General features: G+C 39.1%; 2 protein-coding genes and 1 long non-coding RNA gene across 10 annotated transcripts in view; 1 reads left to right on the top strand and 2 right to left on the bottom strand.

Moving 5' to 3' along the window:
• The first annotated feature begins 4635 nt into the window (after positions 1 to 4635).
• Positions 4636 to 9893, top strand: LOC143721872 (apoptosis regulator BAX). Its single transcript, XM_077212747.1, has 6 exons — positions 4636 to 4842; positions 4934 to 4964; positions 8297 to 8452; positions 8722 to 8854; positions 8992 to 9084; positions 9180 to 9893. The coding sequence occupies exons 1-6, from the start codon at positions 4833 to 4835 to the stop codon at positions 9327 to 9329; spliced, it is 573 nt and encodes a 190-aa protein (XP_077068862.1). The 5' UTR covers positions 4636 to 4832; the 3' UTR covers positions 9330 to 9893.
• Positions 5673 to 6241, bottom strand: LOC143721873 (uncharacterized). Its single transcript, XR_013196790.1, has 3 exons — positions 6147 to 6241; positions 6063 to 6088; positions 5673 to 5790 (listed from the first exon to the last, which is right to left on the bottom strand). It is a non-coding gene; the product is annotated as an uncharacterized LOC143721873 (long non-coding RNA).
• Positions 9894 to 10187: 294 nt separating the features above from the next.
• Positions 10188 to 27801, bottom strand: part of kcnc3a (potassium voltage-gated channel, Shaw-related subfamily, member 3a) — a 74588-nt gene continuing 56974 nt past the window's right edge. For 2 of the 8 annotated variants that reach the window (XM_077212735.1, XM_077212736.1), the window contains 3 exons: positions 18810 to 20773; positions 15548 to 17088; positions 10188 to 14768 (listed from right to left, as the gene is read on the bottom strand). In XM_077212735.1, the coding sequence (XP_077068850.1) occupies positions 20610 to 20773 (164 nt within the window). In that variant the 3' untranslated portion in view covers positions 10188 to 14768; positions 15548 to 17088; positions 18810 to 20609. Of the gene's footprint in view, positions 14769 to 15547; positions 17089 to 18809; positions 20774 to 27801 lie in introns of those variants that run through there. The other 6 variants (XM_077212743.1, XM_077212739.1, XM_077212737.1 and 3 more) reach the window with 5 other exon arrangements.

Raw genomic sequence — 27801 nt, 5'->3', positions numbered from 1 at the left:
GGGGCACCTGCCCACCAGGTTGTGGAGGTGTTTTCTGTGCGAAGAGAGTGGATATGATGCTACTTTGGGCCAAGAGCATCAGAGAGGTCCACTCCCAAATATACTTTAGAATGAACTCATCCTCCAAAACGGCTTAATTATCAGATAAAAGAAGTGAAGTTATTTTGTTTCTTCACCATTGGGATTACACATCCTGAGCAAATGGTAGTCAATTGTATAAATGGGGCCGGTGTGAGACACAGGGAACCTTATCAGACAATGGGGTGTCTAAACGTCATTAACATACAGACCACAGGTGGGTGCAATTATCTGATGTGGAGACAGTAGCAAAACTTTTTGTGATATTGGTTGCCTTATAGGCAAGAACATGTATAGAAGTGTTGATTTTGAGCTAATATGTCTATGACATAGTTTGAACTCCTGAAGGTCACTGGACATGGTGGTGGCTAAAGATGAAGACAGCTTTGTAGATCTGAGAAAAGTCTGAATAACAATGGTCAAAGTTTAGTGTAAGGAATTTACATTCTGTCTAAAATACATTCTTAGGAGGCTGATTGAAAATATTATTAGTTTGTTCAAGAGAGAAAGAGAGAGAGACTGTCTGAGTGAAGGAAGGGGGATGGGTACTCTGCCTTTCTGTTATCAGTCAGCCAAAGAAAGCTGAAGAAAAGTAATAATGCACCAAAACAATCCAGCTGACTTTTCTAAAATCAAATGAATAATGAACAGACATGCTTTGAAACTGGTTTAAGAGGCCATAAAACATTAGATAGAAGATACAGGGAAAATGTAAGGTTAAAATGTCATTTAAATCTTTTTAGAGAAAAGATAGAAATATGAGCGGTTCATAGTCAGGGACTATGAGTGTGAATGTTAATTCATGTTTTGTACAGTATGTGCTAGTTTAGGACAACTATTTTGTCTGAATAGTGTGTATAAATGTGTCATTAACTTCTGGAAAGAGTGTTTTGGCATTATAGATGGGTTAAGGCAAATTACAAATTCGAAAGTAAGCTGAGAAATTTGAGTCAATCTGATGAGAAGACAACACAGAACATAGGAGGAGCTTTAAGTTGATTGATCATTGAGCTCTGTCTGTTAGTTATTATTTTGGTCATTTATGATGTGCAGTAGATTTGAATTACTTTCTGGACAGGTTTAAGTATTGATGTGTAAATTAGAATTGTGAAGTCGTAGATAGCCGTCAGTCATATGTTGAGAAAATGTAATAGATTTGACAGTAGTAAATATCAGATTATCCAGAGAGCCCTTTACAGTTAGGCATCGTAAAAAGGGGGAGATTGTTATTCGACTGACGTTGACGAAGTGTGCACACAAAAAAAAACCTGACCTGACAAATTGGTGACCTGAAGAATGTTTGTAGATGACTGAATTGCGAGACCAACAACAGGCCTGAAAAACAGATTACGCTGTGAGAAGAAGATAAAGTAATATTTTTGTTTCAGAGGCAGAGAAAGATGTCTAAAGGAAATTTGTCTGAAGGACAATGTTTGGGTTAAGCAAACTTTATCCAAACAAATGTTACCAAACAAATATTAACAAATATTGCAGTTTTTCCTGTTGTTCAAACAGTATTGGCACTTGTAACAACAAGGTCATGGGTTTGATTTCCGAGGGAAAGCAAGAACTGATAAGAATGTAAATGTGTCGTCTGATAAATGTAAGAGAATCTTAGTATGTTAAATTGATAAAAAAGATGAGATCTAATTTATCAAGAGGAGGATGATAATAATCTGTCTGTAAGTGTGCAAGTAACAAGAATTGCTTCGACAGGAAACGCCAGGCCAGCACAGCAGACAAAAGAAAACTTTGTGACAATAACCTCAACATTTGTTTTTCTTCACAGAAGATGTAGACTTTTGCGCACATGACATGAGCAAAGACACACACACATGAACAAATGGTCAGATTAGAGCCTTTCAACTCTCCAGGGAGTTAGAAGGACCATTTGTCTAAAACCAGCTGATCTTGTCATACAGAAGTGAACGGGCAGAGCAGACAGTGCCCAGTGAAAACAATGTGAATGAATTTGACTAGTTATCCTGACCTGGGTTATTATTGTGGCAGAAAGGTGCCACACTTTGCGCTGCGCTAACTTAAAAAGTTTCATTTTTTTTAGGTTGTCAGAACGGATTCCATCAAACAGAACTGATTCTGTTCCAAATGTATACATATTGTCTTGTTAACATGAGCAAAAGTGAAGACACAGTGCCTAACCTTGTGCAGTGCCTAACTTAAAATTTTCATTTTGCAGGATGCCAGGATTGAACCAAACAGAACTGATTCTGTATTGTTTTGTTAACATGAGCAACATGGGTTGAGTGTTTTTTTCAGGAGAAAAGGACCATGAGTGCTATTCAATGAGCAAGAAATTATCTGATGATATGTTTCAGGTTGAAAATTACACAGGTCACACCAAAAGGGATGACAAGACAAGCGGTCACTAACAAAATCACTTAAGGCCTCCATTTCGCAGGTGACAGCCGACAGCAGATGACTCATTCCAGTGGGGGTGCGATCGTGATCTAAGGGAAAATCTTGTAAGGATTTGAAAATGATTGGAGAGTTTTAGACCTGGGTCCAAACATCTCAGCTTAAACTACAGCAAACAACATCAGCAACCCCACACGCCAACACGAAGAATAAAGTGGGTGATCAAGGAATGTGCTAGAAACATACCTCGCCCGCCAACGCTGGAAAAACCATTTCAACGGCGCGCAAAGTGTCAAAATGGTGAAGATGGAACGTCCATGCATGGGGCAACGGATGATCAACACATCTGGAGAAAGATGTGGACCAATTGATGGTTCAAGTTTAGCAGAAGAATATGTTTTTGATGATGATTTTGACGATTGTATTTAATTGAATCAAACTAGATATTGATTTGTTTAGTGCAAATGTAGAAAATCTATTAACTAATGTGTAATAAGCTATAAACTACATTGGTTAGAAGGAATGTCTGCGGGACGAACGAGATAATCATCACACCTGGAGGAGGATGTGCACCAACTAATGATTTGAGTCTAGCAAAACTTTTTGTGATGATTTTGATGATTTTATTTGATTGGGTCAAACTAGGGCTTACTATTGATATAGATCTAATAATTTGATTGGTTCAAATGTTTTCAGGATAAGTAGAAAATCTATTAATTGATGTGTAACAAGCAAAAATATTTTTTTGAACAAATAAGCAAATTTTGAATAACTAACATTGGTTAGAAGAATGGATAAAATGATAAAACTTTTATGGAAAGATTTTATTAAAAAGGGCATTAAAATAGAGCTTTCTAAATTGAAATAGTAGTGAACAAAATATGGTTAGGAAAATCAAGGTGATTAATGGAAAAGGCTAATAGTAGGAATTAGGATTGTATGTGTTATTTTGTTATTCATGGGTGAATAGGATTCTGTTCAATTGGAAAATGACAGGCTAACCCAAGGCTGAACAAAATTATGCAGACGATACAAGTAGCGGAAGTTACAGCGAAATGCTTTAATTGAGTTAAGGTATATTTTTCCTACTAGAACCTATACTATTTACTGAGGTGACTGAGAGTCTGATTTAATGTTAGGAATGCGATAACAGTGCTTATCCATTTAGCCTGGCTTCAGATAAATTCTTTACTCAACAAGTTGCTTGTTAAATACTATCCCCATAAAATAAAAAACAACCTAAGCTTTTTCTTCTAATCTTATTTCAACAAGTTTAAGCAGAAAATGAAAGGTAAAATTGAAGAATTGTAGAAGTGTGATGCAATGACTTAAAATTGTTGTGTTTATTAAGTAATCAAAGAGAATGATAAAAAAAGGGGGAAACTGTTGTAGAAATTTTTATATTCTCATTGATTTTAGTTCTTTATCTGTGCTGTGTACGAGAACAGAGGACCCTGTTTTCCTGTTGGTATGTTTATACAGCTTGGAGGTGTGTGTGAGACAATCAGCAGGTGGTTGGGCAAGTGACCTCTGACTTCAGAGGTGAGAAGACCCTCTGCTTTTGGGGTAGTCATAAAGTTCCTTTGTTCCTCTTGTTTAGACAAGAGATAGAACAGTATAAGACTGCTGGCAGCCCGCTGCTCAAGGTCTCACTCCGCCTACAGCTGGACTGTATGGATGGACTGGGAACTTCTTGCAAGAATAAATCTTTTAAAACTAATTTGGAATCCTGATGTCTCTTATGCTGTGATGCTATATTGTTAGTTATTGTTTTTGCCGCAACACTTTTATTAAAAATTATGTTTTTGTTCTTCGATAACGTTCTTGCATATATTAGTGTTGATCTTATTTCAGCAAATGTCCTCTCGTTGTTCTATTTCCAGCTAGTGTTACAACTCTTTCAATAGGCTATGGGGACTCTTTAAATTTGATTTAAACGTCCAAGTGAGTTTTTGTAGTAGATAAATGTGGCACAAACAACCACTGAGTTACTGATGCTCGAATAAAAAGTGTTAGCCTACTTTCATTCCCGGTCATATTTGCACAAACACACAATTCTTCTGAGCTATGTGTCTTGTGAATTAATTACTTTGAGGATGACTGCTAAGTGTGGATTCGATTTGTTCGACAGATGTTAGGAAATGCAGAAAACTTAATTGTTTCGCTTTTATTTTCACTTAGCCTATTGTGAGTGAAGATGCACCTGACAGCAAGCTATCTAGCTACTAAACCTATTAGAAGTCTGCGTCATGTTTAGTACAATTATTGACGTAAAAGCAAAGACCGGACATATATAGGCTACACTTTCATTTTGTTTTGTGAAATAACCATCAAAACCTACCGTAGGACCAAAGAGGAAGAAAGGAAAAAGTACGCTCATGGCATCAGGTAGGCTATTCAGCCAAGTTAAACCGGCCTATTATTTCCTGTGTGCTATCATGAAATCCAGTAAAGTGACATTTACGTTTGTATCTCTTAGATGACCAGTTTACGAACAATCTTATACTTCGGTAAGTTTCACATACATATTTGTTTTTAGGCTGTATCGAAATATTTGTCTGATGTTAAGCAGATAACTTTGTAAATAATAGCCTACCTGAAAAACGTTTAGCCTTAAGCCCACTAAAAAGTATAATTTTTTTCAAAATCAATGTCACTTCACAACCTTTACATAATCATTTAATATAATCGTTTGTGCCATTTCTATTGCCATTCATTTCAATTATTAGGTATGAATTAAGTATGAATAAAGTATTAGGTTGCTATTGGTTTCGTTTCTTTGTCCACCTTAATTTTCACGTTTTTCACGTAAGAGTGGAATACTGGAGAGAGAGCAAGCGCAAATTGCGACACTGGCATCTCGAAACGGCACTTCCGGTGGCATCTCCTGCGGCCATCAGTGAGATGCAGCTAGATCATTTTCATCAGATAATTTTCCTCTTTCTCACCTTCCATCGTCTACGTAGTTATTTAAGGGGACGCCATCGTCGATATTCGTCTTGGTTGAAAACAACTATAACTTTTACGATCAAATTAATATTTAATAAAAAGTATTTACAGAAACATTAAAGTGATATTGACACTTCTTGCTGGAAACCTATAACGTTACATATCCTGTATCAATTGGCTACTCAGAACAATTGCAGCTTTCTCTGATGTAATGGAGAATCAGAAACTCAAAACTTTATTTACAAGGGATATGCTTACACATGATATGCTACTCTGTGGTAGCTAAATAATGTTATTTAGTTAAAATGCAGTTAATAAAATAAAAAATATTGATTGCTGGAGATGCCGCTGCACCGGAAAGTCCTGGCCGCTGGAGATGCCGCTGCACTGATGGCCACTGGAGATGCCGCTGTACTGATGGCCACTGGAGATGCCGCTCACTGATGGCCGCTGGAGATGCCACTGCACTGATGGCCACTGCACTGATGGCCACTGGAGATGCCGCTGCACTGATGGCCACTGGAGATGCCGCTGTACTGATGGCCACTGGAGATGCCGCTCACTGATGGCCGCTGGAGATGCCACTGCACTGATGGCCACTGCACTGATGGCCACTGGAGATGCCGCTGCACTGATGGCCGCTGGAGATGCCGCTGTACTGATGGCCGCTGGAGATGCCGCTGTACTGATGGCCACTGCACTGATGGCCACTGCACTGATGGCCACTGGAGATGCCGCTGCACTGATGGCCGCTGGAGATGCCGCTGCACTGATGGCCACTGGAGATGCCGCTGTACTGATGGCCACTGGAGATGCCGCTCACTGATGGCCGCTGGAGATGCCACTGCACTGATGGCCACTGCACTGATGGCCACTGGAGATGCCGCTGCACTGATGGCCACTGGAGATGCCGCTGTACTGATGGCCACTGGAGATGCCGCTCACTGATGGCCGCTGGAGATGCCACTGCACTGATGGCCACTGCACTGATGGCCACTGGAGATGCCGCTGCACTGATGGCCGCTGGAGATGCCGCTGTACTGATGGCCGCTGGAGATGCCGCTGTACTGATGGCCACTGCACTGATGGCCACTGGAGATGCCGCTGCACTGATGGCCGCTGGAGATGTCGCTGTACTGATGGCCACTGGAGATGCCGCTCACTGATGGCCACTGGAGATGCCGCTGCACTGATGGCCCCTCCACTGATGGCAACTGGAGATGCCGCTGCACTGATGGCCACTGGAGATGCCGCTGCACTGATGGCCCCTCCACTGATGGCCACTGGAGATGCCGCTGCACTGATGGCCCCTCCACTGATGGCAACTGGAGATGCCGCTGCACTGATGGCCGCAGCACTGATGGCAACTGGAGATGCCGCTGCACTTGATGGCCACTGGAGATGCCGCTGCACTGATGGCCGCTGCACTGATGGCAACTGGAGATGCCGCTACACTGATGGCCACTGGAGATGCCGCTGCACTGATGGCCGCTGCACTGATGGCCACTGGAGATGCCGCTCACTGATGGCCGCTGGAGATGCCGCTCACTGATGGCCGCTGGAGATGCCGCTCACTGATGGCCGCTGGAGATGCCGCTGCACTGATGGCCGCTGGAGATGCCGCTGCACTGATGGCCGCTGGAGATGCCGCTGCACTGATGGCCGCTGGAGATGCCAGCGGAAGTGCCGCTTCGAGATGCCGATGCAGCATTTTGCGCCAGCCCTTACTGGAGAAATGTGTCTATAGCTGCCGTGTCATCCGCTTCCAGTTATTTTTAGCTGTACAAAAAAAATCGTTTTTCGGAATACATTCACAGAAAATAGCTTCCGTTTGGAAGCTTGTTTCCGCCACAGAATGAAAAAAAAAAAAGGTTATTGCGACTCTTCATCTCACAATTCTGACTTTATTTCTCAGAATTGCGAGATATAAAGTCAGAATTGCTGGATATAAAGTCGCAATTGCGTGTTATAAAGTCAAAATTGTGAGATATAAAGTCAGAAATGCGTAATATAAAGTCGCAATTGCGTGTTATAAAGTCAGAATTGCGTGTTATAAAGTCAGAATTGCGTGAAATAAAGTCGCAATTGCGTGTTATAAAGTCAGAATTGCGTGTTATACAGTCAGAATTGCGTGATATTAAGTCGCAATTTCGTGTTATAAAGTCAGAATTGTGAGTTATAAAGTCGCAATGGGGTGTTATAAAGTCAGAATTGCGTCATATAAAGTCGCAATTGCGTGTTATAAAATCAGAATTGTGAGATATAGGCTAAACTATTCTGAGAGGAAAAAAGTCAGTCTTTTTTCCCCATAGAATTGGACTTTATAACTCGCAATTGCGAGTTTATATCTTACAATTCTGAAAAAATATGTCAGAATTGCGAGATATAAACTCGCAATTATGTGTTATAAAGTCAGAATTGCGTGATATAAAGTCCCATAGAGCAAAATTGTCGGCCCAGATCCGGGCCACATCCGGTGCATGTGGATTCCACGCATACCAGATGTGGGCTGGATCTGGGCCCACATTATGTTGCTGTCTGGGGTCGGAATTGCGAGAAAAAAGTCAGAATTCTTAGTTTTCTCTCTCGCAATTCTGACTTTATAACACGCAATTGTGACCTTATATCTCACAATTCTGACTTTATAACACGCAATTGTGACTTTATATCACGCAATTCTGACTTTATATCTCGCAATTCTGAGAAATAAAGTCAGAATTGCGAGATGTAAACTCGCAATTGTGAGAAACAAAGTCAGAATTGTGAGATAAAAAGTCGCAATTATTATCATTATTATTTATTTATTTAGTGGCGGAAACAAGCTTCCATACTTCCGCGTAGAAATATAAGGTGGATATATCAAAACAACGATGCTTTCACAATATGTTTTCAGATCAGTAAGGGACCAGGTGCAGAGGGAGGGAATATGTGCACCGTTTCTTGCTGAACCACAGCCAATGAGTGATGAAGAGGAGGAGCTCCTGGATCAGATGGCTGAGGTCATCATAACCATCGGCGATTGTATCGACCGGGAGACAAAATATAAGAAGTTAGTATCAAAAGGTCTTTTTGATATGCGAGTGTATTACTGTATGTAGCCTATTATGGAAGTCCGTTTAAACAATATTATAATTAATGTGAGATAGTTTAAGAAATAAAGTTGTGAGAAATGAGTCGCAATAAATATAAGTCACAAAAGAAAATCCTAATTAAAAGAAAAAAATTGTTCCACAAAGTTGCTATCTTATTATGGCAGCGGGATATGGGCTTCAAGAATAATGAATTGTTATCAAGTATAGCCTCTTTGTTTAATTTTAGAATGGTTGATGAGTTTGCAGGAGTGATGGACAGACAGAGTTTTCAGAGGCTTGTAGACAAAGTGTTTGCTGATGGCATCACCTGGGGGAAAATTGTTACTCTGATCTGTGTTGTTGGAAAATCAATTGCCAAGGTAGGCCTATGCAGTGCTTTCTTTACCTATAGGCTGCATCATTTGTGTGTTTCAGTGCCCAAAGTGTTAAAGCTTTGTGACCAGATGCATGGTTGCACTTTGATGTATTTGTGCTTGTTTTTTTGTTTTGCATATAGATTATTGCTGATTATGTCTCAGGAATTGTGTCTTGGACACTGGATTACTTCAGGGATAACTTGCTGTACTGGATCTGCAATAGAGGAGGATGGGTACGTTTTGATTAACATGACAACACTTGCATTAACACAGCATTGATGAGACACATCTGTAATAGTCATTGATTAACTCTTTTAAATACCTTCAGATCAATAGCATCTCTTCATTGGCTCGTTACTCCTTTGAGCGAGATTTCGGTTCCTCATCCAGCCTGATCTCCCTCTCCTCTGGAGTCTTTTTCATCAGCGGAGCACTGCTGGGTGGCCTCATCGTCTGGAGACTAAACAGAGGTGCCTGAGGAGGGTCAGTGGAGGAGTGATGAAGTAGAAGGATTTACAAATGCAACTGAACAACACAAACATGGTTTGGTGACTGAATATAAGAGAAGAAAAGGCTTTATATAGTAATGCACAAAGTGTGTTAAATATTATAAAATATAGTGTATGAAAAGACAGGAATTACAGATGTACTGCAAGTGATATTTTTGTGCATCGCTCAGTCCGTGAGGAGGGATAAAAGAAAAATGAAGGATGAGGGCCTTTTTCTTACATTTAAGCACATCCAAAATGGGACAAACAGCAATCACCAGCAAGACTTGAAATATAGGTGCTGTGCCAAGAGAACTGTTCACTGTAATTTTGATGCAGATGTTATGAACCTCTACCTCATTTTCACTAGTGCCACCGTTTTAACTCCATGCATTTTTGTTGAAACAAACTAAATAAAGCAACAAATTCTGATCTCATCTGGGCCTAATTAAAATGGATTGGTTGTGGATCAGTGTGTAAAGACAATGCTTTATGAATTAATTACTCTGTAATTACACAAAATAACTATGTACTATAAATATGGTATACAAAAATGATATTGTTATGTTTGAAATTTAATTGTTTCAACTTTCTCAATAATGTAGATTAAGAAAGCTCAATGTCCTTGCCCCAAAGCCACGATGATACATGTAAGAGAATCATTATTAAAAAATCTATTTGCTTATAAGCATGTGAAGGAAATTAATTTATTCTAAAAATAAATAAAATCAACAAAAAAATAAAGAAATTAAAATAGGTAAACGCACTAATTATTCTGTAAATGTGTTCTTGGATCCAAGAGTAACATGAAGAATTCACAACATTTGAAGAATCACACAGGACACATGTTGAAAATTTTGGCATGAGCTTTTAACATTTTTATTGACTTTTTGATAACTTTTTCTTTTTAAATTGGATTTCTTTTTTCTAATTGTTTTTTCCCTATCTAATGGAGAAGATTTGATCAGGTAGGTTAGCATTCACGTTCAAACTTTCATACTTTTAGTAATATAACGATTTTTAAGTCTCAGTTTTCACAAACTCTGTTAAATTATTACAGTTTATTAATTTTTTTCTTTATACATTTCAAAAATATAAAAGGTAAATAATAAACATTCCATTGAAATATATTTTATACAGTTCTTGATATTTTTTTTCCCTTTTTTGTATGACAATAAAATTGTATCCAGCATCAATCTTAATAGCATAGAACTCATCCATTTCTTTTAGGGACCTTCTCTTTCTCACTGGCCTCTCTTTCTAACTCTCTCTCTCTCTCTCTCTCTCTCTCTCTCTCTCTCTCTCTCTCTCTCTCTCTATATCCCTGTTTCTTAACCAGGGGAGTTGAGGGTGGGGGTATGGTTAGGGTTGCGCTCAGCAGTAGACACAGCAGCTCCATTAGCTGTGATAGTGCAATGAATTTCCCCCCTTTAAACAAGCTACATAAAGTAATTAAAGTATAAAATGACAAAATACAAAAACAGGTAGTGCATACTGGGCCAAACTATAACAAATATACAGACACATGCAGTGAAAACTGAGTTCCTGCAGGGTGTTTTGTTGATATCTGCCCTCACAACTGCTGCATCTGCATCTGAGTCTGTGGAAGCTCTGATAAACATTTACTACAGATACACAGACATCGCATTTACAAATAGCATCTTGAAATCGATATATAAACATATTAATATAGTCTTTCGAAATGGCTAGCATATAGCCAGAACTTACATTTGGTACAGCTACATTTTTAAGAAAAAGGGAAGGGTGAGAAAAACTAGAAACAACATGTTCTTTCTTCCTCTCTTAAGTGTCTCTGAGAGAGCAGTCGCAGAGTAGAGAGCCCAGGTGAAAGAGATGGTTACCTCATTCTGGCCATTCACAAATTATTCACAAGTTATGTCCTCATTGTATTCCATGCATGCATTATAATTCAACTTCAAACAATATGATAGAAAAACACAAGAACAAGGGATGCAAAAAAGCTTCTTCCTCAAAAATTGAGAAGGAGAGGGATCAGATGAGAGAGTGGGAGGGGTTGCAAACAGGAAGTCGAGAAAGCGTGGAGACTGATTCTGGCTTTGTTCTGCTCCTCTCTGATATGTTTTGTATTTGGGTTTCAAGTAAAGGTATGTGAGCTGTCAGCCATCTGGAGGGGTTGTGATCTCATTCACGCTAAGACAAACCCTCATGGGAAGCTTTTGCAGAGAGAGCGTCTTCAATTGATGTGGCTGTTTACATACACATTCAGGGAACAGTTTCAGGCACACTGGGTTTCCTATTAGGGATGAGATGAACATGTCCCCCCAATTCATAATGACGACAATGAGAAAAAAGGTGGACCTCCATCATTATTGCTCCAAAACACCATCCAATTTGACTTTATGAACGACCAGAGAGGTACACATTATCTTAACCAGTCAGCAAATGCTTGTGAGATGCAATTTAGAACTGAGTACCATATATAAAATAAGCTCTGGTTACATATATATCCTACATACCCTCTGAGATGAGTATATGATCACATATAAATGTATATGCAAACTCGAAAAGTGCACGAGTGTCTTCCTGTACCCTGAAGCATGCAGGAGAGACATTGCAGAAGACGTTAAACAGGCCTTACATATTAACCGAGAAGGAAAGGGAATTCAGTGCACCACTAAAGAAAGTGACATGGCTACTACAGCTGTACACGTCTGTCGCACCTTCAAGCTACTTGGGCCAGCTGCTAACGTTTGATGTAACACTACATGGTCAGCAGATACGCTGGCTCTTGTGGTGATGGAGCTGCATCTGTGTCGTTTCCCTCCCTGGACACACAGCACCGGTAAACAGACACCAGCCAGCTGGCCTGAGCACATGGCATATGTGTGTGTGTTTGTGTGTGTGTGAGCTGCTAAGGTCTTGCTTAGGTGTTGCATAGGTAGTTACTAAACTAAGCTTACATCAGATTCTGAATGATGAATGCTGAAAGAACACAGTCAGGGGGTTTTAAGACAACAAATGACGCTTTAAGTCATATAAAACAATGCAAACATACTCTAACACCTAACCAGACTTCAACAAGAACTTCCACTTAAAGGTGGTTCAGATCTTGTTGGTGATACAAAGAAGACAAGAAAAGGTCTGAACAGTCAAACAGTTGCTCACATGTGTAATCTATGATGTAAAAGAGATATTGGTGGAATCATGGCCTCCTCTCACGCAGGATAATGCTAATACCAATGGTAATATCAGATATCTGCCGCTAAGTTAATAAGGAAGTCCATTTTGGCTGGTTTTAGTGGGTGCTCAGCATATGTAATAATTTTTTGAAACTTTTATAATAAAATCTAGTAATGAGTGAAAAAAATATTGTCAAAACCTCGCAAGGCTCTGTACCACCCAAAATAATTCAGAGAATAAACTGTAGATTTAAATGAATGCTAATGTCAACATCTTAAACAAAACCAAGACAACTTAAGAACTACAAAACCATGTTCAGCATGTTCTCCTGCTGAGCACCTTTGAGCTCAGACAGTGGCGCTACTCTCACATTATGGCTTCATGATTGGACAATAGTGCTTTGTCGATGTAAGTACTCAGGGTCTCAAGACACAGCACGTAATGCTAATGTTCACTAGATTGATATTAAGAGGCTCACTTTTGATGGATAAAGCTTTGATTTTACCCACAGCATGTGGATGAAATAAAATGAACAAACATGGCAAAACAACTCAAAACTTTCCATCAGGACTCAACATAAAAAGAAAACTTCACCCACAGCCTTAAAATCCCCTTCCACCTTGCTCTTTAGACCCATAACCGTCAAAAGAAAAGAGCCCTGTAGGTGTCAGAGGTCTCCAGAGGAGCTTTCGTGCCACTGCTGGAGGCTGCCATGACTGAGGGAGATCGTGAAGGGTGGAGCAGAGAGCCAGGAGAGTTCAAGTAAAGGGTGAAAAGGTGGAGAAAGAGAAGGAAAGAAATGTCACTTGAAGCCATGGAGGGAGCAGTAGTAGTTGAAGGAGTTTGTCTCATCATTCAGCTAGACTCAGTGGGGTTTGTTTTTCTTTTATCCAACAAAACTGTGTGAATCTTGCAATCCTATATATTTTTACATTATTCTTTTTTATTCAAAAACAAAATATAGAGCCTCTCTTTTTTTAAATATATTCTTTTTTTCCCTCTAAATTTAGTAGCATTTAGCATAAACTTTTATTGTTTCCATTTGATTTCGGTGTTTAGTGATTCCAAGCCCTCTAATTTGGGGTTCAGGGCTTGCAGAAGTCATGCAGTTTAGTCATGCTGGTAAACAAAGTGAGAAAAATGCATTTTTAATTTTCTCTTTTTTTCAGCTTTTGTCATAGTTCATCCAGTCCATTTAAAGCCCCCTCTGTCCTTCATCCGGTGTCATGCACTTATGTTGTATTTTGTGTTCCCCACTTGAAGGTTAAGGGCCTGCATTTTTCATCCGTGACCCCATCCACTTGTCCAGAGTCACCCATATTGTACTGTGCACACAGAGCGGCCCTGTCTTCGGTTTCCTCTTGCTCCTCTCAGCACGATCTCTACCATCTTTCTCTCTGTTTTGTTTTGTTTTGTTTTTAGATTTGTTTTGTTTTTTCTCATTCATGCCATGCAGTTCATCTACAGTGGAACAAAAATGCTGAGATGCAGAGAGCTGAACTAAGAGAGAGAGAAAAGAGAGAGGCTAACACTCTTTTCTTCAACGTGGACAAAGTCACCTTTCCGTGGGCCCTGAGAAGGACTCTGAACAAAATTTTCCAATTAGATGAATGGGGAAACTGTTTGTACGATATAGGAATATGGCAGGCCGATGACACCGCTGTTTATTTTCATTTAAAGCACATGCAAGATCTCCAAAAGTTAAAGGAGTGGAAAAAGTTTGGCTGATAAACTGTTCAATCGAAGTGCTTGGTGAACTCGCCTGCGAATGTGTGGTTGAATTGCATAGCGTTGAAGAGCATGATGGGTATTTTTCCACACATTATTTGTATCTGAGACTGGATTGAGGGTTTTGTTGTCCACTTTCAGGTGCATTTATCTTGGTGGAACGCCCCACAAAAATAGTTCTCGTTACTTAAAAATTGCATCTATTTCCACCAGGAAGGGTCTAGCCAGGACATACTACAGTTTGTATGCTGAATCCCACCCTTTTCCCAAGGCTGGAGATCCTTGTAGGAAGAAAATGTGTTCAACATCCTCCCAGGATGTGATATCTTATGTTTATTGCACCTACGTTGTGGGTTAAAATTAGTAATGCAGAGATGAGCGTTACAATGATTTCTTCAAGTGGGATTAGCGCAGCACTCCTTTCATCTCTCGTTTTCTCTCTTTCGCCGTCTCTATTTTCTGCAGTGACCCTGGGGGTTTCCTCTGGACAGGTTTTGCAGTTGGGGAGCTCGGAAAAGGGGCAGTTCAGAAGCTCAGCACTATAGGGAAGAAAGACAGAAAAAGAGGGAAATAGGAAAACGGAGGACAGGAAAATCAGTATCACATCACACGTTGCATCGGCTCAATACAAACGCACTAAAAGCTACACACCGCTAGAGGCTATCGCAGATGATAGTCGTTTCAGACTGTGCAACTGTGAGAGCCAAAGCTAAAGAAGCCAAACACATAATTTTCTTTTTCTTTGTTTTGGAGTGATGTCCATAGAACATATTTTCATAAAGTCTCCTTAACACCAATTTAAAAAAATGTAAACAAACAAAAAACCCAAGTGTACTCTTAGCAAAGCCCATGTAACATGCGCTCAAAAACAAAATACACAAATGCAAGACTCTTGGAATCACACTCACAAAAACAAACACACAAAGCTGAATAAAAATTCCAGTCGTTGAGGGCCACAAAAGCGTGGTTTTAATCTAGGTGAATCAAATCAACAGAATCAATTAATAATCATCGATTTTGTCAGCCCTCTAGGATGGACCAGAACAAAGCAAAAGCTCAATGTAGATCAGTGAACTCCTTCACACAAACGGTGCGTCCCAAAACGACTCCCTATTCCCCATGAAGTGCCCTTTATTTTGATATTACCAAAAAGTGAAGCTGGCATAGGGAATAGAGAGCGAGTGCACCATTTGAGAACAGCGCCAAACATTAGAAGAGCGGGAAAACAAAGTGTCACACAATAAAAACAAAACACTAAGCACACAGTCAGGCACATGAGAACACAGTGTGACACAGAACACCATATGTACATTCTTACACTGAGAAGCGTTCAGCTCCCTTCCTCCTCTCTTTGCCTTTTTTCTTTCTTCCTCAAACTGTCCTCCATTTCACGATGCCTTTCTTCATTTGTTGACAATCCTCCCAATACTCTGTTCCCCAAACACACAATCTGTCCATCTGACCCTCATCCTTTCATGTCCTGATTTTGGTTGCGTCCTGATTCCACATAGTTTTTTTTTGTAATCCACTTATGGCAGACCGTGTTTGAAAAGTTCTTTTTTTTTTTTTTTTTTTTACAAATCACTGATTATTTTTCCTCAGTTTCTCATAATGCCATCGTGGCTTTTTTGGTTGTTATTTGGAAGCAGTAAGAGTTTGTAGTTGGGAATAAATGAAAGTGAACGATGACATGACACAATAAAGGAAGAGTAGGACACTGTGGAAAAGGAAGACTTGCAATGAGTGTTGGGGTCAAAAATGATTTCATATTTACACAGATGCATATGTACACGTGGTGTTCGTAACTTATCCATCTCTCTCTTTGTTTTGAATGACATCATTTTGGAAGCACTGGTATAGACAAACAAAAAGAAATTTACCTGAGTAGTGACAGGGGAGCGTACGTCTGACAGAGACAGAGAGGATACTGGGTAATGTCGCTAAATCATTTGAACTCGACCTGCTCTCCCCGTTTCAAATGCCACAATTGAATCAAACAATAGTTTCTGTGCTGTTAACTCCACATGCAGTCTCTGAACAAGATAATTATTTACATTGCCCTCTGCGATTGCATGCAGCCTCCAGCTTACCAGGGTATTTGCTAACTACGCTAATTTGTGGCAGGCCAGTCTCTTCCACATCATAACTTCAGGATTGAGATAAAGGGATATAAGTGGAGCTGTTCCATCCACTCTGTCCACCCTGACTATGCCTTTACAGATAGACAACACACAGCAAAACCACAAAATGCACTAGAATGCTAAGTGCTAGCTATCTTGTATATGTGGAAACATGCATTGCTGTTGTGAGCAGACTTATTAGCATCTTCTCTGCTCTGATCAGTGTTATTGTCTTGTGATTTTAGTTGTCAACAAACGAGAGAGAACAGAAAATCCTTCAGGTCAGAGTCTGTTAAAAATGTCTAATGTATCTTTTCTTTAATCTTATATATAACAGGTAAACATTAAGGGCTAAAAATCAGTATTCTTAGCCTCTAAAGTGACCAAAGAGTGCTAATGATCTACAACACAGAATGCTACATACGTCAGTTCATCCCTCGAAAAACCAGCAGAGGGGGCTAGAGCTGAGGTTAACACAACAGCAAGGGGAAACAGAACAACCAATTTCCTCATTAATAATGCAAAACTAAGATGATTAAACAAGATTGATGATGTCATGAGATGAGAATACAAACTAAAATGGAGTTGCACAGGAGCTGATACTGGTTCAGGGGGCTCAGGTGTTCGTATGGAAATGTTTTTATAAAGGAAGAAGTGGATTTTCTGTTCTAGTCTTAGTTCACAGTTACTGCTTCTTTTTGCATATATCTGATAAGCACTGGGCTTTCAGAATAGTTCTCTGTGAAAAGATGAAAAAGAATAAATCATAAAATGACAATTTGCAATGTTTTTGATGTCTAACAGAGAAAATAAAATTAAATCAAACGTACATAGTTAAAGCACATTCAAAACCCCATGTTCAATACAACAGTTGTAATGGTCTCTGCCACCCAATAGCATCTTGGCATGCAAAACTAAGCCCCGCCCCCCGCCCACCCACAGCAATCAAGTAAAAAATGACAGATTGGTAAACAAAACAGCAATGAAAAACAAAATTTGTTTGTACATTTGTTTCATGCAAATCATTAATATGCATGTGCATATGAATATGAATATACACATCCATATGTACACGCAAACATACATAAACTTTGTTGTTAAAATACATTTTCTTATCAAAACAGATATATAGACTTATAATTTCCTTATTGCTCGCAATAGAAATCCATGCATCTGGAAATTACAAAGTCAAATTTCAAAACTGTACATTTCATTAAGACCTGAACTATACAACCTCATAAAGAGCATAAAAAAACAAAGGCCAAAAAAAAAAAAAAAAAAAAAAAAAAGAGAGAGATGAAGAGGAGAGGGACATGGAAGAGACATAAGAGATGAGAAATAAAACAGTGTTTTGGCTGGACCTGAATCATACAGGGATTTTAGTCTCCCTCTTTCTCTCCTAAACATACCAGGTCATTTGACTGAATTTAAGGTAATACATAATGCACACTTGCTTGTTTTACAAGGCACCTTGTAACATACATTTTTAATAGACACCTTTTAAAAGAGTTAAAAAATCTATGTTAGATAACCTGCCTCAAACAATCCTGCTGTGCAAAGACAAAACGCAGTTAATGCATATTTTCAAAATTGATTTATAAGCAAAATCAGATCTCTTGGATAATAATCTTGTGATGGATGTGTTTGGCTCCACTATGAAAATTGTGTGGTGTAGTTACTGCATTTGGCCTTTGTACGGCTGGATGACCTGTTGGTTCAATAATAAAGAAAACACTTAATGTCTACACTTAAATGTCTAACTGAACACTCCAGTTACACAAGCACACATGTGGTGTCACATCCATCCAGCAGATGGCCCTCGCTCATTGTCCTGAGACCTTCAATGTATCTGAAGCATGTACATAAAGCAGGGCATCGCACATGCAGATGACTAATGATTGGTGTTTTACTCGTTCAAGCACAGAGCCACACATTAGTTTGCTGCTGCCATGCAGATGCTCCATGTAATCAACAACCTCCACGATTTTCTTCACTATAGCAGTGAACGTCTTTTAACCAAGAAAGAAGAGAGGAGGGAAAGAGGATTGTAACAGGTAGTGTGGCAGTAGCAAAAACACATAAAAAACCCCAAAGAAAACTATATTAATTAATTCAAAAGAAGGATTACATATGAACTGTAAAAAAAACATTAAAATTAAAAATGGGTATATGTTGCAAGCAATAAAATAATCTAAAATAAATAAGTAACGCGACTTTGCTTTCTGATAAAAATGTGTCACTTATACCCCAGGTTTTCTGTTGTTTCACATGGAGAGAAAGACAAGAAGAAGCTTTGTGAGCTGCCATTGCAGAGATATCTTCACCGGAGGTGTGTTTTGCATCTGTGCACTCAAAGATGCAGCAGATTGAAACAAATCCCCCACACAGTGAAACATATGGCTCATATATCTGCATTACAGAGTTCATTTTGTCATCATTTCTTTTTCTTCTCTTACTGACCGCTGTCAATCCAGCATCCATTCAATGTTCCCTCCTTTATATTGGAACGAAGGTCAGCATCCAAGAGACAGAGCAGGCAAAAAAATATATATAAACAGAAAGAAAAGAAGAGGACCATAGAGAAAACAAACTGAACTGATTCAAATACTGCATTCAAATAATAGGAATAACAGTAATCAGAAAATGATTTATAATGAGGGAGGGTAATGCTAATGATGGTTATGATGAGGATGAAAAGGTCTAGCTAATTCTCTTGCCCTTAGTAGGGAAACTTTGAGGTTCACCACCGCCCCAGGATTTGTGAATATGCAGTGAGGAGTGCAGTTCAGCTTGATATGTCTTCATATTTAAGAGGAAGTACCATAGGAAAGGATATATTTTAAAAGAAGTTCCTTCATGCACTAGTATACAAATTGGACAGGGTCCTGAAGAAGTGCAGAAGGTTGCAGGCCCTTAATAGGATGGCTACTTCTTATTTATTTATTTTTTTGCCATGTGTCCAGACCACTGCTCTTTTCATTTCGTGGTACTTGGTGTTGAATATGTAGAGAGTCAAAATACAAAAACCAACACATTAATTGTAGATCTCCATGCAACAGCACGATATCCTGTCCTCCCAAAATGTCAACTCAAAGCCGCCCGCGCAACTCCAAACCCCAATCCGAATCGCAATGTCCAAATGCTTAGTACAAAAATAGCCTCTTTTTTTGTAATGATTAGTTCTCGGTCTCTCTGTTAAAGTTAATGGTTGTACATAGTAAAGTTTGAAGGGTTCCTCGTCAGCTCCTCAGGGTCAGAGGTCATCATAATAGTTGATATTGCACAAGAATGGTTTAAGCATTTTTCTTTGTCCTAAATAAAGAGCATAATAATAATAACAACGGTGTGAATTATATTTTCAAATATTGAGTGACAACAAATGTTGCTGTAGGAAATACTCTGTATGTGAATAATTGAGGCCTAAGTGTTCTTGTGTTATAATCATAATACTCGTGGCCTGAATCACCAAAAACTCCTTCATCACAATCAAATCAGCCAAAATGATCCAATCCATTAATTCTCTACTGCAGGGCTTACTTGCACATACAGCGCCTTCATTTTCAAATCTTCATAGCAGTTAAAGGGAATCGGGAGTTTAGATATATTCTACTTGCCTAATGGACATCTTTTCTTGCATGCACTTGAACTACTTGCATGTTGTCTGTGACCTATGACCTTTATCATTCCAAGCTTTGATATGAAGTGAATTTTTCAAGGCCTATAATGGTGTATCAAAGCTGATCTCAGCGACTAGCACTCAATGAATAAGCCTGCTGGATCACAGTCTCGTTTTTTTATACAACCAGCAATCAGGCAGGAACGTGTGGGAAAGCCAACTACTCTCATTCAACTACAGGGAAAGATTTCCTACAGGGTACTCGTCGCTGCCTATGGACCAGTGAGGAGTTTTATCCTAATAATATTCAGTGCTTCTTTTTTTTTATCTTCAATAATAAGGCATTATCCGCTGAACGTTACAGCATATAATTGTTTTTAGTTGCCTGTTTGAAATATTGCCTGAAGTATATGTGATGAAGTCGTTTTAGTACTTAAAGCTCTAAATCCCTTAATAAATGTATCCCATTCCCTTTGAGGCACGACATATTAAAAAGAGTGGTGTGTACCCCCACCCTGTCCAGTCAATGGAGGAGCGGAGGTGTGAATACTTAGCGTCGTTATTATGATTATTAATACTGTTGCAGTATGACGGTGCGCGAGGGTCTTTTTTCTGTTTATTTCGTTGCCTTTCCCTAAGATGTGCTACAGAATGGAGGGTATGGGGGATCGGCAGCGCCGCAGAGGGCCAGGGGACTCGTAGGGTTCATAGGGTGAGTTGTTGATGGGGGTGATGGGGGTCAGGCGCAGGGGGGCCCCTGTCATCCCCGAAATATTATTCAGGCTGCGGGACTTCTCGTAGCCAGCAGCTACAAAAGCGAAAATCCAGAGGGGATGAATGGTTAATGGATAGATTACATATATCAGAGAAAGATGAATGAATGGAATTATTATGGAAGCAAAAAATTGTTGGATTCATTCATGGTGAATGACAAAAGTTTTATTTTTTAAAGTTCAGAAATCAGGAGAAAGGAAGAGAAGGAAAAAAAATGGAAGGCAAAGAATGACAAAATGAGATGAATGTAAATGACAGAAGCAGACAGACAGAAAGACAGACAGGGACAGACAGAGACAGAGACAAGGACAAAACAGGAAAATGAGAGTTATGAAATGTCATCAAGTCAAATTATTTTTTGTTGTTGTTGTTATGGCACAGCAGTAATAAAAAAACTCCCTTTAGTCACAGCCACATACAATTTTCAGGGAGAGAAAAGAGCAGATGTGTAAAAGAGCAGGTGGATGAAGCACCTGATGGCTGACTCAGACCAATAGTGAGGTAATGAGTGTAGCATCCAGGTGTTTGACCCAGTCTCAGACAGAACACTCTGCGTTCTGATACTAGCACTGGAGTCCAACAGAGGAATAGCAGAGGAGCTCCGTCTAGTCAAAGCAGCCTCACTCAGCACTGTGGGCCAGGTGAAGCTTGTGCTTTTTAGACTAAATGTCTTTCCATTATTAGCAGCAAATTCGTCTTCCCTCTACACATAAGTGTATTTCTGTAGATTAATAGTGACTTAAAACAGCTTCACGTGACCCAAAAGTGCCTGAAAGCTTTCCTTCCACATCCATTTCTGGCTTTGGACATTTTTTTCAGTCTTGCCAAACTTCATTTTAGGGTTTGGATTTCCTTCTTTTCTTAAGTCCAGTGTTGTTGTAATTTGGTTACATATTCCCTTTTTAGGCCTCAGCGATCTTTGTAGGCTAACTGACAGGATTTCACTAAAATGCTTTGTGTTTATTTGCGTGTTGTCTGCGTTGTTTTCGTTCTTAAAGGTACAATATGTAAGACTTTTGTAATAAAATATTCAAAAACCACTTGAACAGTGTGATATTATTCATGCAGTTGTGTACTTACATTATCCCAAAAGTTCCCAAGGATTTTTAAATCCAGAGAAATTCCAGTTTTAAATAATGTCTCGTCCCTTGTCATTGTTGCCTATCAATGACGTAATGTCTGCGCTATCCTCGGTTTCCACTTGTAGAAACCATAGAAATAATACATAGAAGCCTCATTAGCGGCCGTTTGAATGGGCCGCTATACGTAGCCGCTATTGAGGAAATTGGACCCTAATCTAAATTGTGACCACACAATCTTGCGGGTCAAAACTGATTAGTAGCTAGTGGATGATGCATCAGGATCACCTGAATCGGTTATTTTAAAGGACAATTCCAGCCAAAAATGAACCTAGGGGTAAATAACACATGGGTACCGAGTCAACCGTTCTCTGGGATGCGTTTTCATGATAATCCAATGTACCAAGTTTTATCTTTAGTTTTAGTTTAGCCACAGATTAGCTTATAAAACTAGTATATAGGGCATAGAATAAGTAAAAATAAAAATCGCTAGTTAATACCATTAACAAGGCTCAAAGTAGCCCCACACTAACACGGAAGCATAATGAAGGTCTCTACCTGCAAACCGAAGCATTGAGAACTTTGTAAGTATACAGACAGTTTAATAAGGAGATACTTTATAAAGACAGTACATTTCGCGTATATTGGCAGGAGCCATCTTTGGAAAACAGTCTCGACCAGTCGAACCACGAACGCCGTGCTACGTGAGCTGAACTGTGACTATCGACCAGCACGTAGCACGGCGTTCGTGGTTCGACTGGTCGAGACTGTTTTCCAAAGATGGCTCCTGCCTATTTAAGTATAAATTGCTTCGGTTTGCAGGTAGGGACCCTCATAATGCTTCCGTGTTAGTGTGGGGCTATTTTCGTCTGTACCGAACTGTGTTGGGCAACATCGTGACTACGACGAGAAAAAAATGGTATGCTTGAGCATTCTGTCCACCTCTTGTGACATAATGACATAATGTCTTTGGTCCGTGTAGCGTTCATATTTTATTCGATCCACTTGTTTGGTGCGCACCAGGGTACAGATGGTAGCGTTCCCACTTATTCAAATGAACCGCACGTTTTAATCTAACCAAACATGTAAACAAAGTGTGAACACAATCTAAATCTTCTTTTACGTTCCACAGAAGAAAGAAAATCAATTAATTTGATTAGTTTTTCAATACAGTGTTAACTTATTTGTTGTTTGTTTCTATGCTTTGTATTATTATTGTAATTTTTGTATTTTTACTTGTTTTTATTGTTTGTAGTGCTTTGGGTATGAGAAAAGTGCATTATAAATAAAACATACTATTATTATTGAAGTCTGGAACAGCATGAGGATGAGTAAATTATGACAGAATTTCTCATTTTGGGGCAAACTAAAAACTTTTTTCAAAACTGTCTGTTTGATTGTGTAAGGGGGAGATCTGGACTCACATATCGCTGTTTTTCGCAAAAGCCATCACAAATTGATATGGAAGGAAGAGCTGGCCCATTACATAGTAGACAACCCCCTCCTGACACAGGAGAACTTCCCACACGTACACAAACACAGTGAGTTAGAAGTCTTAACAGAACAAAACAAGAGACAAAAGCTCACAAGGAAGGAAAAACACGGGGTGTTAAGAAGGTCCTACTGTCGTATAGTCGGCAATCCTATCTCCAGTCCCTTGTGTAATGTAGTTCTGCTAGGAAGTGTGTGTGTGTGTGTGTGTGTGTGAGTCTGACTCAGAGGGCTGCTGGGACACTCTGGGTGCTGCACAGCCACTTGTCATTCAAAATCTACACCAAATCATTGCCTATAGGAGCTGCAAAGGAAGGCAATGGTAGACAGATCTGGGTCATCATGTTCCTCACACCAGACCACTGGTGCAAGCCAGTAAGGGACTGTTTGCCACAGAGGACTTGAGGGACTATACATATTTAACTATTTGGTTATTTTATGCAACAGAGCCAAAGGTATTCATTTACATAGAGAAAAGTAAATAATGTGTGTGTGTGTGTGTGCGTGTGTGTGTGTGTGTGTGTGTGTGTGTGTGTGTGTGTGTGTGTGTGTGTGTGTGTGTGTGTGTGTGTGTGTGTGTGTGAATTTCATGTTCTGTACTTGCATCTGTTATGCAAACACTGTAAAGCTAAGAACACACATTTTATTCCTATTGCTGGACTTGTCTTTACCTCTCTATTAGCATTTGCTTTCTCTGAATGGGATTGATTAGGATCATTATGGTAAGGCATTACGTGTCCAACAGTAATATATACACTTTTCAATGTTTCCCTCTCTTTCTCTGAACAACTGCAATGTAAATGTGACGATTAATATTAGTGTTAATAAAATATTAGTTGTCCATTCTTAACATATAGATGCTTTAGGACAATGCCTACATTAAAATAATTGTGTTTGGACACAACTGCGCTTTTGGATTCCAGTTCAAAGATATCTAGAACAACAGATCTAGATACCCAGAATGCAAAGCAAAACTAAACTAAACTAAAATAAACAAGCAAATACATAGCAAAAAAAAAAAAAGCAAAACAAAAACAGATAAGAAGAAGAGGGCAGGGGAAGAAAAAAAAACTTACATCAACCACTATTATAACAAAACAATATTTAAGATATATCTATGAATAGAACTGTTATGGTCATGGAAGTGCAAAAGTCTAATAACAATACCTATGTTTTCTAAGTGTCTGTATTTACTTAAAGTACAATGATTCCAGCATAATCATTGACCTGTTGATTTATCTCATTATCGCCATCACACGCACAGTAACACAACTCACACTCACCAGCCTTACGCATGCAACACTTTGGTGAGAGGTTATGTATACAACAATGTTGTGGACTTGTGCTCGACAGACTCTGTGCTTCTGCAATTCTTTAGCATTTGTGATAGAGATCTGGATTAATAATTCAATTTGACTACTGAAAGTATGCAAGGCTTCATCAAAATTGTCAAAGAGCTAGAATCAAGTTCTCAGAAGGCATAAAACGCAGAGTCTTAAAATGATAGCTTCTCAGCTTAGCATAGTTTATGGTGGCTAACAATCATGCTAGTAAGCCTATAGACATGATACTACAGCATTCGTATGGGCAAGCCCTTGATCTGACATGGAGGAAAGTCCCTCTCTGTTGTGTGCACATACCTCATGTCAAACTTTAGTGACACTACGAGGACTGTACAAGTGGCCTGGGGGTGGGATGGAAGGTGAGTGTTAGTATGCAGCACAAATATTAACCGCAGGATTGTTTAGATATTGTACAGTAATAAAATAAAGTTTAATATACTGTGGTGAACACTTTGGTCAAAGTCTGGTCTGTTGCAGTAATGAGCAAAATAAAGCAAGTGCATCTTTTTAGCTATATGACATCCCAATGGTCACGTGAGGAAAGTTGGAGCTTTCTAATTGTTTTTTACAAGTAGGAAATTCATATTTATGGTTATGATGTGAATCCACCATTATAGTCTATAATGCTGCTAAGCTTCAGCAGTGTGTTTGAGTTCATACACAGTATATTATATTTCATCTGTGTAATTCTATCCAGGTTAATATTTGCAATATCCACCAGTGGATATTTTTGTTCTTCCTTTAAACACAAACACCGATAGTCATATACATACATGTCACATGGCATCTGCATGTATGATTTTAGACACCAAATAACATGTAGACACAGCTCAATATGACACAACAGTACACAGCACAACACGAAATGACAGTACACAATCATTATACAACAAACACTGATCATTACAAAAGAATATTTAAAAAAGGAATATGTGATGTATGTAATGACTGCAGTGAGAGTGGGAATAGTTTACATTCATTTACTGCATATGCAGTACAAGGATGGACAGAACTATAAAATTATAACATTTAACGCGATCAATAATAAACACTTAACATAGAGCACATAGAGAAGTTCCCAGTAACAGTGTTTGACATGTCACTGTAGACTGCAGAACAGTATGTGAAATGATATCAATATAAATAATAAAATATTTAATAAAAACAATTTTTAAAAACATATGCAGCTAGTAACATGACAGCAGAGAACACTGCGAAACAAAAAACGCTGAAATAATATTCACAGCACATCCAGATAAAGTATGATAGTGTCATAAATGCAGTACACTGTCAGTGATGGTGGAAGAGTCACGGACATCCATAAACAACACATCTTATTTGAACAGTTTGATTTGAAAGACACATTTTTTTTTACTGCATCCATTTCCTAACCTTGGATAACATCTTAACGAACATAAACCAGTCCCAATTCGCCATAAAATGCAAACGGAACTGACACAAATCTTACAAACCATTTTTTATTCTCTACTTTGCATGCTTTTAAATTTTTTTTATTCTTTTCTTGAACCCATTGTATTCAGGCTTCAGTAAAACTGAAGTAAAAGGCAGTGGATCTGCATTTTATATACATTACTTGATTAATAAGTTGTTATGATTCAAATAATTAATTATTTTGAATACAATTAATAAGAAATGCTGCAGAGACAACGGTTGAATCCAGCAGTCTGGCTCACTATAAAAACGAACTCTTCCAGTATTTAAAGCGACAGGCAGACAAATGTTTTAATTTATCCTAACATGGAAAGAAATATTAACAATTTTTAATAGTCTTCATGAGGAATGTGTAGTAATAAAAACTCTTGTGACAGGCCCCTCCCCCTTGCTCAGTCCCTCGAGGGGCAGTGATCCGAACAGTATGAGAGCACTGACCCCTCTGGAAGCATTATCGGCCAGGCCAGCAACCTCTCTGCCATATTTTGTCGCTCAATTTTTACTGCACTGCAGTCAAATTCTCACACCGATGCAACCTGGAACTTTGGCAGTTGGCTGTAACGCCTGTGGGAACTGCGGATTGACTACAAACTAGCATGAAAAAGCAGTTGCAATTAGAAACTGTGCCAATTTCGTTGTTGGGAATCATTCTGGACTGCCATTCTGTGGATATATTAACTAATTTATAATATAATGCGATTAATTTCTGCAGTATAAACTGCAGAAAATAAATGAATGTAAACTGATTACTGGCATATACTATATAAAGACAGACTGAGAGAGAGAAAGCAGTTAAGGTTTTGCAGCGACTTTAAAATTATTTGAAAGGACATGGATCACTTTTGATACACACAGTGATACATGATATGGTGAAATTGATAATGAATTGGACTATCTCATCAAGATATTGAGCCCTAGAGAGAACCCTCAGGTTCTTCGGTTACAGCAAAGATTCAGAAGAGAGGTTAAATGAGAGTACAGGGGAAAATCAATCAGTCTGCAGAGGGAGAGGAATGGGAGGGAGTGTGTGTGAGAGAGAGAGAGAGAGAGAGAGAGAGAGAGAGAGAGAGAGAGAGAGAGAGAGAGGGGGGTTACTGCAGCCCTGCAGTGCAGTACTATTTCTACGCTTTAAGACAATGGTCAGAGAGGAAGACGACCACAATGCCCTCAGTCAGTGTGCACGCATCCAGACTGCAGCTCTCTCTCACACATTTAGCCTCACCACCAGAGTCTGTCAATGGCAGGGCCCAAGGGTATGTGACTCAAAGCTCTCAGTGTACTCCAAATATAATCCCACATCAAGAGAGCACTTTAGATTGAATAAATGATTGATAAGGGGTTGGAGGGGGTAGTATACACTCCAAGTGTATCTTGGGAGTAAATGGGAGTCTGAAAGTTAAGGTTCTAACCAACTTGCCAGGTTGTAGAAGGCCACATTTTGTTTGCTTGGACCATCTTTAACCCCTTCATTTTATATTTCACCATGTTTCGCCTAGTCCAAGAATGCTCTCTTCCACTGTTTCCTTGGCAACAGTGGGCAGGAAGGAATGAGAGGGGAGAAGGTAGAATAAGAAAGAGGCAGAAGTTTTGAGTGGGGAGAAGACAGAAGAACACATGATGTGGTGATTTAGGAGGAGACCGATGGAGTGGAATATAAAGGGATAGTTCACCCACAAATTAAAGTTCTTTCATTATTT

Source organism: Siphateles boraxobius, unplaced genomic scaffold, assembly GCF_051911475.1.
Source record: "Siphateles boraxobius isolate OS27281-9 unplaced genomic scaffold, OSU_SipBor_1 66, whole genome shotgun sequence".
NCBI lineage: Eukaryota > Metazoa > Chordata > Actinopteri > Cypriniformes > Leuciscidae > Siphateles > Siphateles boraxobius.
The sequence above is the reverse complement of the archived record's forward strand: the minus strand, read 5'-3'. Positions and strand labels throughout refer to the sequence as shown.